Source organism: Sus scrofa, chromosome 1 (assembly GCF_054392235.1).
Source record: "Sus scrofa isolate SSC_HxYL_T2T_F1_AM1 chromosome 1, Sscrofa_HxYL_maternal_Yorkshire_Landrace_v2.0, whole genome shotgun sequence".
Taxonomy (NCBI): Eukaryota; Metazoa; Chordata; class Mammalia; order Artiodactyla; family Suidae; genus Sus; species Sus scrofa.
This window is the reverse complement of record NC_139383.1, coordinates 50,649,297-50,664,953: the sequence shown is the minus strand read 5'-3', so window position 1 is coordinate 50,664,953 and position 15,657 is coordinate 50,649,297. Positions and strand designations below refer to the sequence as shown.

Below are 15,657 nucleotides of genomic sequence, written 5' to 3'. Positions count from 1 at the left end.
CTCTACCTTTCATAATCCAACATTACTTTTAGGTTTTAATTTCTTGTATTCAGAGTTTTAGAGTTGGCAGGGATCTCAGATATCAGCTAGGTCAACACCCTGCTTTTACAAGTTTAGATGCTGGGGCCCAGAAAGGTTACATGACTTGCTAAAGCCTAGATTCCAGAATTCATGACTCCCATTTTCAGTAAGAATTCCTTGCACCAAAACAATATTTAACTGCATGACAAAAAAAAAAAAAAAAAAAAAAAATGTACATCATTCATCTATGAGAAAAGAAAAAGACAAAGGCAGAACGGAATTCAAGGCATTATTTTTAAAAAGGGAATAGAGTTTAGATACACTTTTCAAAGCATGGTGGAAATTAAGACTTTTAAATGTATACTTATTTGAAAAATCAAGAAAAGTGCTAAATAGTAGAAGGAAATAAAATACATCCTCTAATCAAGAACTACTTTTTAAAAATGTGCTAAAACTAGTAAATATGATGTTTAGTCAACAGTGTTTTAGAGAAATATTATCTAGTGCCTACAATTTTGCTAGGTTAAAAATAAACAATGTTAATAGTTCAGAAGATGCAATGGTTTTATTCTGAATAGTTAATAATATTTCAGATATTTCCCTAGAAGATGTGTTCAAGAATAAACTAAAATTCACAGTATAAATAATAATGAAAAGTTTGAGAATATCACAAAGATTTACTGATATTTACTGAAGATGAATCTTGATTTAAACTTCCTAGGAAACTACTATAAAATATGTGCTGATGCCTATGTGCTTTTCAAGTAACAACAAAAACTGTTTTGGGCTATTTCATTCATCCATTCAACAACTATATTTTCAGTAAATACTATGTGTAAGGTACTAATAATTTTATTTTATCACTATTATTTGCTTATCTAAAGCTGAAGTCTGGGTTTGCTTTAGAATTTTATTTTATGATAAAATATTTTAAGCAAATAATTTGGAATATAGTTGATATTCACTTAGTAAGTGACTCCTGAAATAAAATATAAGGGCTTTTTTTTGTCTTTTGGGGGCCACACTTGCAGCATACGGAAGTTCCCAGGCTATGGGCTGAACTGGAGCTGTAGTTGCCAACCAATGCCACAGCTGCAATGCGGGATCCTTAACCCACAGAGCGAGGCCAAGGATTGAACCCACATTCTCATGGATACTAGTGAGATTATTAACACGCTGAGCCATGATGGAAACTCCATAAGGGCTCTTTTAATTACGATATTTTCTACATGTTAAGCCCAAACTAATATACATGCCATTAAAGCCTTCCTTACCTGAAAGAAAGCTAAAAATCTTCTAAATAAATGAATTATCATACTGAAGTCAGATAAATTAGTAATAAAGTGCTTATACGGTCTAAGCTATTTGAAATAAATCTTTGCCTTTGAAAAGCAACACTTGCTTTCTTTAAACATCATTTCCTTTTGTAGAGAAATTTTTTTTTCTAAATTAAAAAGTGGTTCAGGTATTTTTTCACTTGGAAATAATAAGTGTTAAAACTGAAAATTATATGCAGGTGGACATCTTCCTTGTGCAGGGATTTATACGCTCATCTCACATAGGGCTCTCTGTATTAAAACCACAAGAATCCCATCTCACAGGGGGAGTTTCTTCTGCCTACCTCAATGCTGAACTGATTACTTATTAAGGGAATACGGGGAGGTCAAAGCTCTTTAAAGACAGAAACCTACTCCTTCCTCAGCACCATGCTCAGTACCTGACAGGAGGTGTACATAAAAAGCCCAAGAGGATTCCACCTTTATGAAGTCTTTTTCACAGAGCTTCCTCACACCCTCTGCTTTCCTTCCTAACTCATTCATGGCATCTGGATCCTTTCAAACCACCTATTCTTAGAATGGAAACTATTTTGTATATATAGTCCCAGTTATATAGAAGTTACTCTTATATAGTAAGTGACAGAAATGGCTGCAAACATGCACTCTTAAGCACTACAAGCTAATGCCTCCATGAATCTGACTACAGCATTATACACTGAAACTATTAACCCATTTTCTTATAGAAACATCATTACACATGCTTCTAAGTATCACACCACTACCTTTATAACTTTTCAGAAACATGGTATTGTCCTTCACTGATATTACTGTCTAGTAATTTTGCAGTCTGATCATTAAACCTAAATTAACCTAAATTTATAATATAATTCTCTTAAGAAAATGCGTTTGAATTCCAAAGAACCAAATTAAAAAATATATGGGAGTATAACTTTTTCACTAATAGAGGATAAGTGATAACCTAAATTAGGTCTATTTATAAACAATTCTTTCATTTTCAAAAAAGAACATTTTCAATGGTTTATATTTGAGTCAGTAGTCTCATAAAGGACTTTCCTAAGGGAAATAGAAGGATTCTAAGTATATGAAACAGCAAGGAAAAAGAATATATCAGAGAATATTAATCAAAAGATTTCCATACTATTATTTCTGTCTTAAGGAAGAATACATGAGCAAAAAAGAACAAACATTTCCTGTTGCTTATAAATCTGGCGATACACTAGAATTCTTACTTTTTTTCTTTTTTTTTAATGTGTGGTATGAGTGGCATATGAAAGTTCCCAGGCTAGGGGTTGAACAGGAGCTGCAGCTGCTGGCCCATACCACAGCAACACGGGATCTAAGCTGTTTTCTGCAAGCTAAACCACAGCTCATGGTAACACTGGATACTTAACCCACTGAGTGGAGCCAGGGATCAAACCTGCAATCTCATCAATACTAGTCAGGTTTGTTACTGCTGAGCCACAACAGGAACTCCCAGGGATTCTTGAATTAAGCATTCTAAACACTCAACTGAGTAACATCTGTTCCCAGGCAACTCAATAAAGTGTGAACTGCACTACTATATATAAAATAGTTAGATAACAAGGACCTACTGTATAGCACAAGGTAATCTACCTACTCAATACTGTGTAATAACTTATATGACAAAAGAATCTGAAAAGGAATGGATATATGTGTATGTATAACTGATTTACTCTGCTGTATACCTGAAACTAATACAACTTTCTAAATCAACTATACTCCAATAAAATTTATTAAAAAAAAAAAGTTATGAACTGACTGGACTAAATAATGGAATTAATTGAACCCACTGGGGTAGCTGCTGATAGGCAGTGGCACAATATCGAGCATTTCCTCACAGCTGAATTTAAGTGAGGTACAAATCATTTTACTCACTCTCTTATGCTTATTTTATTATCCCCAAAATAGGTAATTAAAAATGGGCTAAAGAGTCTCAAACTCAAGAATTATTTCCAGTAACAGTGACTATTTTTGATAGTATATCAATATTGTTAAAAGACTGAGATCCTTGAAGAACAACAAAGAAATAAGAATGATTAGGCAAAATTTTAAAGGTATTTCTGATTTAAGTATGTAATGACAAAAATAATTTATTTCAGATATACTTTAAATGTGCTTTTAATGATAAGCTATTAGCTGAGATTTCAAAATAAAAGCTTATAAAACTATTATAAAATGCCTGAGTAAAAAATTTTACAAATCTCTTTATCTTCTGTGAAGTGATATAAGTATTCTGCAAACTGTATGTGGTATACAAAGTCAAGATCAACATGTTTTTTATTACGTATTAAAACACATATGCATACATAGCTGGACTAAAACTGAAGACTGAGTTTTAAAAAAATTATTTAAATAATTTTCAAAATGTTAAAACTGAGTGATGTTATTTTCCTTTTTTTTTTGTCTTTTTGCCATTTCTAGGGCCACACCTGGGGCATATGGAGGTTCCCAGGCTAGGGGTCTAATTGGAGCTGTTGCTGCCAGCCTATGCCAGAGCCAGAGCAACGCCAGATTCGAGCTGCGTCTGAGACCTACACCACAGCTCACGGCAACGCTGGATCCTTAACCCACTGAGCAAGGCCAGGGATGGAATCCGCAATCTCATGATTCCTAGTTGGATTCGTTTCCGCTGTGCCATGATGGGAACTTCCAGTAATTTTATTTTCTTAAGTGAAAAAAAGAAGTAAGATCTGAGAGCACTTAAAACCAAATATATATATTAAAGGTCCCAAATACCTATAATCTGCTTAGAAAGTTAAATATTTGGAAGTATGGAATTAATTTATCTTATTTGATCTATCTAATTTATCTTCCCTATCAAATAATTCTGTATGTAAATAAGATTTCTTTTTTAGTATGCTTTCTGGTTATAGTCTAAGAGAAGTAGTATATTGACATACTGTTAAGAAAAACCTATCAAATGACTCATTTCAAACTTGTCATCAAGAAATTATTTCTCAGAATCATAAAATGTTCTTAATTGTAAAAGTAATTATCAAAGATTGAAAAAGATGGAATTGAGAGAGAAGTAAAAGTGAAGCGCATAAACCTCGTTTTAATATAGAAACTATGGCCAAGCTGACAACTAGCAAGATAAGAATGAAGAGAGTGTCTTGAAGCAGAGGTCTGGCTACTTTCAACATACCCAGTTCTAGTTTCTGACAAGAGGGAAGCTCTTCGGTTACCGTAATGAAGTAGCTGTGCAGCCCCTTGAAGGCCAGCAGCAGAGTGGCACAGAGGGTGTAGTGGAAATGGTAGGCATGATGCAGGAAGGCGTCTGCAATGACAAAGCTGCAGCCCTAGACAAGGAGTACATTTGGGACACAGTGTTAGGAACCAAGAATCTAAGAATAGTGCATGTGAAACTTAGAAACACAGAGGATCTAGTAATTACAGTTATTCTAAAACATGTGAGATACCTACCAATATTTTAGGGAACTGTTCTTGTTCATACAAGCAATTTAAACACAGGAAATATGACTCTAGTAATTTCAGTTACATTGGACTTTTAAAACAAGCAGACTAAATTATGATTTTTGAAAATGTGAATTCCAATTAAATTGACAGAGGGACACTGTTTTTATAGAATGAATGCCCTTTCTTTTAGGGGAGAAAGGGCTATACTCAAACCACGGCAAACTGGGTATCAACTCTGGCAATGGTTCTTTATGGGCTCCTTTGGAATGATTCTACCAGTTCTGTTAAGGGAGCAAGAGGTGACAATAACAAGTTACAAAAGACCCTGGCTGTCAAAGATCTCTATTCATTAGGTCTTGTAAAATCCTGGAGTCAGGTTCATTTTCATAATTAACAATGGGAACCAATCTATTTGTTAAGATTATATTAATTAGATCTGTAAGTTATTGAGCTCAAATAATAGAAGAACGATCACATTAACAGATATAACAATTAAAAGAACCATTTCACTTGAAACAAAAGAGAAAAGTGGATTTATAAACATATCAGTTCTTACATCTGGTGATAACTGTTTTGTGTAGTTAATACCAAAGACCACACTTTCAAGAGTAGGAATCACAGAATCTTTGTTTTGCGCTGGTGCATTTCTATTTAACCAAGTAGTCTTCACAGGGCGAGGAAAGCTGGGGGAACAAGTACCACATTATTATTGTCATAATAGACTATTAAGAAATGTTTACAAAAGAAAATCTTAGAGGAATAGAGTAAAAAGCAAGGGCTTTGCAAGGTTATGACTTCTATAGTATTCTTAAATGACTTTATAATTTCTTCTTTTATAATGTGAATTATTATGAAAAGACACAATATAAAAAAAATTAGATTAGATGCTTGAGATTATTTCTGTAGGATTGGGCTTCAGGGAGTCTCAAAGGATTCTAAAGATAAGACACGGTGGGATTCAGAAGGTCAAGCTTTAATTTGGAAATATTTAACTGTCAGAACTAGTTACCAAGTTCATAAAGTTAATCAAATACAGTTGCTACTTACAGAAATAAAGGGCTCCCTCTTAAAAGTAGAAAAAGAAAAATAGCAGAATCTACTCATTGCCTCTATTTCTCAAAAACAAGATATTTCCTTTCTCTTCACTCAAAGTCTACAAACTATATTAAGATAATTTTAGTAAGTGCTCCAAGGCACCATCTCAATCACATTTTATATAAATTACTGCTGCTGGTGTTAACATTACATTTAATATACCATAAGTTGTATAGAGTGAGAAGTATGTATTCCGTTTGAATGTTTAAAAATCATACACAATTTTTTCTGATATAAAGTAATGGCTAATTTTAAGAAGGCTAAAGCATTTGACTGTTTTGGCAGTTGGGCAAAAGGGAAAAGACAGGAAAGTAAATCAAATTTGCCACAAGCAGAGAGCAGCTTTCATTTGCAAAATCAATTTGCTTTGCAAAAATGAAATATCTACATCCTAGCAAAGAAGTATGTCAATGGTATATTCCACCTGCTATGATGTGTTTCTCAGAATTGAGTTATAGAAGTCATACTTAGAAAAATCAAATATAAAAAACAAGTTATGTGAAAACAGTCAAAGAAAGAAATCCTGACCCCAGTTATTTTAACTCCTTTTTTAAATTTTTAAAATTTTTTTTTATCTTATTTGGCCACATCCACAGCATGTGGAAGTTCCTGGGCCAGGGATCAAACCTGCGCCACAGCAGCGACCCAAGCTGCTGTAGCAACAATGCCAGATTCCTTAACCCACTGTGCCACAAGAGAAACTCCTAAAATTCCTTTTTTTAAAAAACTCCCCAGTTACTTTAAATAATTGATCTAATGTCTATAGCTGAGTTGATTTAAGAAGACAATCTTGGAGCTCCCACTGTGGTGCAACAGGATTGGTGGCATCTTGGAAGCACTGGGACAAGAGTTCAATCCCCAGCCTGGTACAGTGGGTTAAGGATCTGGCATTGCTGCAGCTTCAGTTTAGGTGGAGACTGAGGCTTGGATCTGATCCCTGACCCACGAGCTCCACCCATAACAAAACTTCAGGAAAAACCTGTATTTATAGAAGCAAAAATAATGAGGAATATTACCCTTAACAGGACCCCTCTACTAGCATGCCACCAGCAAAAAGCTTTCCTTCCCTTTTCCTCTTGTTTATTGGCATGGAAAGGCAGGGGAATGTGCTGCTTCTTTTAGGGCACAGTTCTAGCAGCAAGAGAGGGGATATCAGAGCTCAAGGCCAGTAACAGGAAGAACAGCAACCTCTGCCATTGCAGCACCTCTCCTCATTCTCTTCCCATCACTAACCAGAGCCAACAGTTAATCCTCTTGGCTTCTGATTCTGAGCCAAAAATGTCTTCTCCTTCCAGTAAACGGTCTCTAGCAGATGAGCTGTCTCTTTCACCTACTAGTCTGTGGCAAAAACTGCTGCATTGCAAGAGGAAGCACACATTTAACTCACCAGGATTAGTGCTGTATCACTATTCTACTTAATCAGCAACATTAATAACCTGAGCTAACCTCTATGAACTATTCTCACACTTTTTCAGAAAAGAGACTAAGCTGTTGCTATTTTAAAAAAGGAACGGTTGAAATAGTTTGAAATTACAAAAATAAGAGATTCAGAAAACTTCAGAAATGTATTTCATAAACAAATTAAAAATTTTAACATTAAAACCTAAAATGCAAATTATATGGAATACTGTATACTTATTTGAAAGTTTTATTTAAAAAAAACACACTTTAATCAACAATTACAATTACTTTGACGTCTATAATAAAATAATGTATAATAATAGCAATACTTTTCATTTACAAAAGTTATAGCAAGCCATCAGAGGTCTAAGAGGCAAAACAAAAAATTGTAAAACAACTAGTTACAGATCTCACTATCGAATAAGGAAGGCAAAGTAAGTCATTAGCAGAAACAGACTTACTTCTTCCTGGCCCTGTGCTCTAGAAGAGATCATGGGACAATATAGGGACGAGTTCTCACAAATTTTATAGCAATGTAAAGATATGCAACAGGAGGCTCTTACTTGGGGGAAGTATCTTAAATTTTGTTGATTTTCTATAAATTCTGAGGGCAATTCTACAAAATCACCTGCTTAGTTTTCTGATAGATCAGTTTAACATCAAAAACTTAAGCATCATCCCTAATATCACCTGCAAGAATAAGATTTGTATCAGAAATTGTAAAGTAGTTCAGAAATCAAGTCAATCTGGAGTCTTTTCATTATTGATTACTGATTTTAAAAGTGTCTATTGCCCTTGCCACAAGAATGATGTCTTACTGTAAAAACTGAAGAGATTGAATTGTATTCTTTCATTAATGAAAAGACAATCCATCTCCCCATGGAAGTTAGCAGAAAAAACAATTATCCCAATGCATTTACTAAGATCCAGAATATTATGTACCTTTAGGCTAAAAAAAAGGTTTATTTAGTAAAGATCCATAAAATTGATTAATAACTTAGAAAATAAGAATTACTGTATAACATAGATTTAAGAAGATAAAATTAGTTCATCTAAAGAAAAAAGACAAAAAAAACAATGAAAAATGAATATGGTTTTCCAGAGGATGAATAATTACAGTATAGCATTGCATAAAAATTCAAGTGTAGACTAAACAATGCTGAATGGTTATTTCCAGTTTGCATTATTTTTCTTGGTCAGTTTATTTGACAAAGACTGATCCATGTTTTTGTAATTAAAAAGTTATCTCTCTAATGGTCCCATGCTCTTAAATTTTATTAAGTGAATACTTTATAAAATGAAAATATTTATTAAATGTGAATTTAGAAATTCCTTGCTATTTCAGTTATCTTTATCAAAGTATCTTTTTATCATAAAAATAAAAGACCTTATATTAATAAGGACCAGGGAACTGGTTAAATTTACCTTATTAGTGGCTGGTGTAGTGCAACCAATGATGCATGGACTGTAACAGACACAACAGAGAGATGGAAGTAATCAAACATGACATTGACATGGTGATGAAGGCCTCTGTGGAGGCTAAAGTGCAGCTTTAATATTCGGCTACTTATTAGTTGCAAGGCGTTCAGATCATCTGCCCTATAAAAAGCAGCACATTTGCATGTTAGCATGGAAATTTAGTAAAGGTCACCATTTTGTAGAGTAGTTTAAACAATTGAAACATTTAATTACTTAATTACTTTTTAAAAACAGAATGAGAATAATTTTTAAAGCAACACATTTACATTAGATAGCAATATGAAATCTAACAATAAGAAAATAACTAGATCTTATTTAGTTTTCTAACTATAACTTCCATGTTAATGAACTGTTTTTCACTAATGTCCCTATAAAAGGAGTCCTTTTTGATACTTTAAGAAATACCCTCACATTAAAATTTTACTCCATAGGGAAAACTGTTTATAATAAAGTTGCAGCACAATTTAGGTCAAATTCTATTATGATAAATCCCAAAAGGTGTTTAAAGCTATTTTATGGTACAAAATTTTTAGACGTTGCTCAAAAATAAACAAATATTTGGCATGTATCTTATTACAGATAGTCTGTCATTATATTTACATACACAAAACCTGAAACAATGTCATGAAAATGATGTCCAAATATGTACATGTATTTTTTTAACCAATATGTACATTATAATTACCTACAGCTAATGAACTATTTACTCATTTCAGCTTACTTCACTTTGAGATTTCTGACTTGATTTAAAAAAGAATCTCTCAAGGAATTCTTTGTAATAAACAATTATTACAGAGGAGCAGGAGTGACCATGTAAAAAATTCTTATTCTTCCATGGTAGTAAAGAGGACATCTCACAATCAGACCTTTGAGTAATGTGACTGCTTAGACATTTATCCTACATGCAGTCTTAATTTCACGCAATTTCAAGTAGTATTTCTATAGGTAGATTTGAAATGAAAAAACTCTACAAATGTAAAACAGTAACATGGATCTCTGATTCTTGTTTTTGTCTAGATACTCATGTTGCAACAGAAGAAAGGGTGGGGGAAAAATATAATTGTAATGTATACATGTAAGGATAACCTGACCCCCTTGCTGTACAGTGGGAAAATAAAAAAAAAGAAAAAAAAAGAAAAAAAATGATTCTTGTTTTAAATGAATACGAGTACAGTTTGTTCCTAAAACATATTGCTACACACCTAGATATGCAGGCAAGTTCAGGGGAGGCAGTTCTAAAGCCTCCTCATGGACTCTAGAAACAAGTGTTATGTCTAAGAGTCTTCAGTCTTGATAACTCTCTGAATATCAAGAGAGTCCTACTTGAAGATGGCATCACTCATGCCACTAAGAAAGACTAGCAAGTGATACAGTGGAATAGAGCTCATTTAGGCAGTGATATTGTATCAACAGTGCAATCTCTCATGTTTCTTCAACTTGTATGATTTTGCTACCTTGACCTCATGGAATCGGCATGGGCTCAAAAGGTAGGCCTGACCATTCTTAAAAGATTCTTCCAGAAAGTAGAAGAAGTTCAAAATAAATAAGAAGGGGTAGGCTGGGTTCTAAGAAGAAAATGGAGACTCTAACATAGATGGACAACAGTCATGAGTAACTAAAGGTTTTTAATTGTTTGAATAGCCTACTTACGAATAATCTCCATCTGTGAAGTGTAGATCCAAGCATAAGAGGAAATTCATTTCCTCAAGGGTTTCTTCAATCTGGAGAGAAATTATACTATGAGATGCCTTTTGAATATTATATATAAAGTTAAAAATATACCTTAAGGCTTTACAAGAAATACTTATCTAAATGTATACAAATACATGTTTACCTTTTTTTCATCCAACAACATTTTAACTTTGAAGATCATGACATCATTTAAAACAACTTCCTCATTTTTATATAGAATTTGAAATGTTTTACTGCAAATCAGAGAATCATGAACTGAAGCTGGAAAGGCTAAAGCCATACCTAAAAGAGATAATAAATGTAACTGACAGGTTAAAGGCAAAATACAATGTAATTAATACTTTTACTTTAATATGTTATACATCTGATTATATTTCTCCAATGCCATTACTTTATACAGCAGTATTAAAGCATTTCTGAAAGTTTTTTAATTACTATGATAAAAAAATAAATAAATAAGTATAACCATTATGAACACTTACACATCTTAATCTGAGAAAGTAAATGAGGAAATCTCAAGGTAGGTATTTTAAGGGTGAACTATTGATCCGTACACCACAGAAGAAAGCAATTTAGTTTTCTAAAGCTGCGTAGTAAAGACTCTGGTTGACTTTTGACCTGACTTTGGGGAAGTAACTTCTAAACCCTTGGAACCAAGAATCTGGTTGGCTTTTGTCCCCACTTCCTGAAAGCTGGCCTCTAAATCCTTAGAATTTCCTGGTGACAGGAGAATAAGAGTTCTCTGTTATTCACGGTTGCCCAGACAGTTCATGACAAGGAGCTAACGCAGGACTGGGACTGGCCACACTCATACAACCAGCCATGTGATTGGAAAGTTGGGGTTTTGAGCTACATGCAGGAATCCCAAACTCCAAGGAGGGGAAGGGGGGCCACAGACTGAGCCATGTAGAGACCGAGTCACGTGGGTGATGATTCAATCAATCATGACTATATAATGAAATACACTTAGGCTTAGGTGAGTTTCTTTGGTAATGCTCTCTATATTGTCACATACAGGATTTCTGGGTGGATAATGCATCCTGACTCCTTGGGGAGAGAACAACAGAAGCATCACAAATCTGGGACCCTCCTAGACTTTGTCCTGTACATCTGCTTTTTTTGTTTGTTTGTTTTCCCCATGCATCTCTTCCCTTGAGTGTCCCTGATTTGTAACCCTTGGCTATAATAAAACTTAAATATAAGTAGAGTGTCTTCCAGAGTTCTGTGAGATATTCTAGTGAGTTATTGAACCTGAGGGGGTAATGGGAACTCCCAATTTGGAGTCATTGGTAAGAAGTGAGGGTAGCTTGTGGATCCTCAAGTTGCAGCTGGTCTGAAGTTGAGAGCAGTCTCACAGAAAACTGTGTCTACCTGTGAAGTGTGATCTACCTCTGGGTTACTGATGTTAGGTCATTCCAACAGCCCACTTGCTGTCAGATTACTCTACCCTCCAGAAACAACTCAATGATGGAAGCAGTCGAAGAAACTGGAGATGTTTAAGCTAGAGAAAATCTCTGCAGGCAGGGAGCCCAGAGTGTGATGCCAGAGTCCACCTGGAGTAAGGAGGGTGTCCACATGGAGGGTGTGTGATGTATGGGCCTGTGCAGGTAAGGAGGGCAGCCTGGAATGAAACAGCAGAACCCAAGCAGGGTGAGGAGGGCTATCTGGATAGAGCAAGTACTGGGAGCCCAAATAAGAACAGAGGTGCAACCACATGGGAGGGTACCTAAGGCTGAGGGGCTGGAACCCAAATGAGGGGAGGAGGGTGTCCTGGCAGAGGGGCAGCCTGGTACAGGGATGAGAGAAAGTTCTATCTGAGGGTGAAGGTGAGTGTGAGCAGCAGCAGCCTGATACACTCTAAAAAAGCCCAAGCGGGGTGAAGAGGATGTCCTACAGGGAAGTGAGCTGGCATGAGGTGCTGAAGCCCAAGAGGTGTTCGGAGAGTATCCATGAAGGAGAGGGTACTTTTCCCATTTGGTTAGGCCCCTACATAGTCAGACTCACTGCTATGTCACACAAGAGTCTGACTATGTAAGGGCCTAACCGAATGTGAAAATATACTAAGGGCAATGAGAGCCAGGCTTCTTGGTGAAACCTTTCAGAGAAAGGATGTATACAGATATAGGAAATACAAATATAGGATGAATCAATCAGAAATACTGATGTGAACCCATGGTTTTACTATACGTTTAGATAAAGAAAAACTCAGAGTTCCCATCGTGGCTCAGTGGTTAATGAATCCGAATAGGAACCATGAGGTTGTGGGTTCAATCCCTGGCCTCGCTCAGTGGGTTAAGGATCTGGCGTTGCCGTGAGCTGTGGTGTAGGTCGCAGACATGGCTTGGATCCCTCATTGCTGTGGCCCTGGTGTAGGCCGGCGGCTACAGCTCCGATTAGACCCCTAGCCTGGGAACCTCCATGTGCCGCAGGAGCAGCCCCAGAAATGGCAAAAAGACAAAAAAAAAAAAAAAAAAGAAAGAAAAACTGGTGTAAATCTGCACATGTATGCATAAATACATATGTGTACTCACTAGCTCTGTCCACTCAAAGGGCCTGAGAACACAGTCCCCAATACCAGTTTCTAATACTATTCACCACTAAAAGGAACCAGGGGTTTTGGAGAAATGGTTGACTCCAGAGCTAAGGCACGTATAGTCTGGACCATTTCTTCACACTAGAGATTAAGTGCTAAAAGAGTGAAGGGACGTATCACAAGGAAAAAGAAGCTAGCTTAAAGAGGTTACCCCTGGTCATTATTTGGGATAAACTGCACATCAAAATAAATTATGGGAGTTCCCGTTGTGGCTCAGTGGTCAACAAAACCGACTAGGAACCATGAGGTTGCAGGTTCGATCCCTGGCCTTGCTCAGTGGGTTAAGGATCCGGCATTGCCGTGAGCTGTGGTGTAGGTTGCAGTTGCGGCTCGGATCCCCCATTGCTGTGGCTCTGGGCATAGGCTAGCAGCTACAGCTCTGATTCAACCCCTAGCCTGGGAAGTAAATTTTTTTTTTTTTTTTTTTTTTTTTTGTCTTTTAGGGCCGTACCCGCGGCATATGGAGGTTCCCAGGCTAGGGGTCCATTTGGAACTGTAGCCGCTGGCCTACACCAGAGCCGATTCTGCAACCTACATGACAGCTCACGGCAATGCCAGATCCTTAACCCACTGAGCAAGGCCAGGGATCAAACCCAAGTCCTCATGGATGCTAGTCGGATTCATTAACCACTGAGCCACAACGGGAACTCCGTGGAAGTAAATTTTTAACACACTTAGATAAGGCAAAATTAGAACTTGTTGCCTCAAACAGTGGTGGTTATGCTACAGCTCTTCCCTGAGGATGCTGCTCCAGCATGGCCCTCTTGAGTGGGGCTGTTTCCTCTTCCACACTCCCTCTCCCACAGCCTGGGGCTCTCGCTGCCCACTGATGCTCTCAGACATCCTCTGTCTCTCCTCCCTAAAACGACCTCCCCAGCACTTCTCAGTGCCACATCATCAGACAGCACCACTCACAAGCTCACTCGTCCGCAGTTACTACAGACCCATGGAAACCCTTATTTCTTGAAGGCTCTATTTCTTAATTCAAGATTACTTCCCCCCAAACAACTGTAGCCATCACTCTCGGTGATAAGTCTCCAATCCTTGACCTCCCAGCTTCCTTTGCTCCTCTCCTTCGGTGTTCTTCCCTCCCAACCCTGCTTGATCCTTAGTCCTGTGTTGTTGTCCACTAGATTTTACATGAGCAACATCTGCAACCCCTCTTCAACTTAAATTCCAGTTAACATCCTCTCTCACACCCTCACCTTTCCTTCCAGTTCATTCTAAGCCCACCAGCACAACAATCCTTAGACTGTATTTAGGAATAGAGTCCATAACTGCTTCTGTTCTTCATTGCCTTCTGTTTCCTCTCAAGTCCTCACTCCCATCCTTGCCCAACTTACACTCCGTGATCCACCATTACCACTCGCCCTTGTACATATCCTATTAAGGACATATACTTTACTTCCTTTGTCATGTTTGCCTGTATAAACCTCAACCTTTATAAATCCAACACTCTGCCTAATCCATGCTTGCATCCACAAGGTGAATGAGGATGGGAAAAACACAAACTCTTCTGATGGACTAGATTTTAAATTCATGATCACAAACCTTACACAGGCCCTTAGTGCTGCCAAGCAATCACACTGCACTTTCTGAATCCATTCTCTCTCCACATTCCTAGATAACTATTTCATAAATTATTTTCTCTCCTCAAACTTAGCCTTCACTCTCAAAGGACAAGTTTGGTTCCTATGTCATAAGGAGATAAAATAATCAGGGAAGCTCTCTAACCCCATCTGCAGATATACCTGGACAAACAGCCCCCTCCTCTGTTCCTCTTACCAGCAAACACCTCGGAAGATTCTTTGACATGTAATAGTTCCACTTCATTTCCTCCTGTTCTTTCTTTAGCCCATTTTATGATGGCTGGCCTTCAAGATGCCCACCCCTCCATCACTCTCACCTCCTACCATTCACATCCTTGTGTACCCTTCCCACAAAGTCCCAAGATGGATCTGTGTGAACACACTATAACCTCTTGAGACCCTGAGCCAGAAGTAAGCACTAAAACAACTTCTATAAGAAACTGTGAGATGTCTGTTGTTTTAAACTAAGCTTGGGGGTAAACAGAACTACAAATGAATGGAACAGGATAGAAAGCCCAGAAATACACCCACATACCCATGGTCAATTAATGTACGACAAAGAAGGCAAAAACATACATGGAGAGAAGACACTCTCTTCAATAAGTGGTGCTGGGTAAGACAGCTACATGTAAAAGAATGAAATTAGAACATTCCCTAACTCCATGTACAAAAATAAACTCAAAATGGATTAAAGACCTAAATGTAAAACCAGATACTATAAAACTCCTAGAGGAAAACTAGGCAGAACACTCTCTGATATATATTGCAACAATATCTTTTTGGATCCTCCTCCTAGAGTAAGAAATAAAAACAAAAATGAACAAATGGGACCTAATTAAACTTAAAAGCATTATACCGCAAAGGAAACCACCAGCAAAATGAAAAGACACCCTACAGAATGGGAGAAAATATTTGTAAATGATGTGACTAACAAGGGATTCATCTTCAAAATATACAAACAGTTCAATATCAAAAAACAAACAACCCGATAAAAAAGTAGCACAGGATCTAAACAGACAATTCTTTGGCTATCATTAATAAGTCTTCAAAT

At 36.7% G+C, this 15,657-nt stretch overlaps 1 protein-coding gene across 10 annotated transcripts in view; it reads right to left on the bottom strand.

Annotated features, from left to right (window-relative positions):
- FAM135A (family with sequence similarity 135 member A) overlaps nucleotides 1-15,657 on the bottom strand; it is a 136,486-nt gene that overhangs the window by 60,604 nt on the left and 60,225 nt on the right. For all 10 annotated transcript variants that reach the window (XR_014805028.1, XM_013992626.3, XM_084958701.1 and 7 more), the window contains exons 6-10: nucleotides 10,567-10,706; nucleotides 10,383-10,453; nucleotides 8,679-8,852; nucleotides 5,314-5,440; nucleotides 4,486-4,639 (exon numbers count right to left, since the gene is read on the bottom strand). Coding sequence is in view for 7 of the 10 variants with exons in the window: in XM_013992626.3 (XP_013848080.1) it covers nucleotides 4,486-4,639; nucleotides 5,314-5,440; nucleotides 8,679-8,852; nucleotides 10,383-10,453; nucleotides 10,567-10,706 (666 nt within the window). In the remaining 3 variants the exon portion in view is untranslated. The remainder of the gene's footprint in view (nucleotides 1-4,485; nucleotides 4,640-5,313; nucleotides 5,441-8,678; nucleotides 8,853-10,382; nucleotides 10,454-10,566; nucleotides 10,707-15,657) is intronic.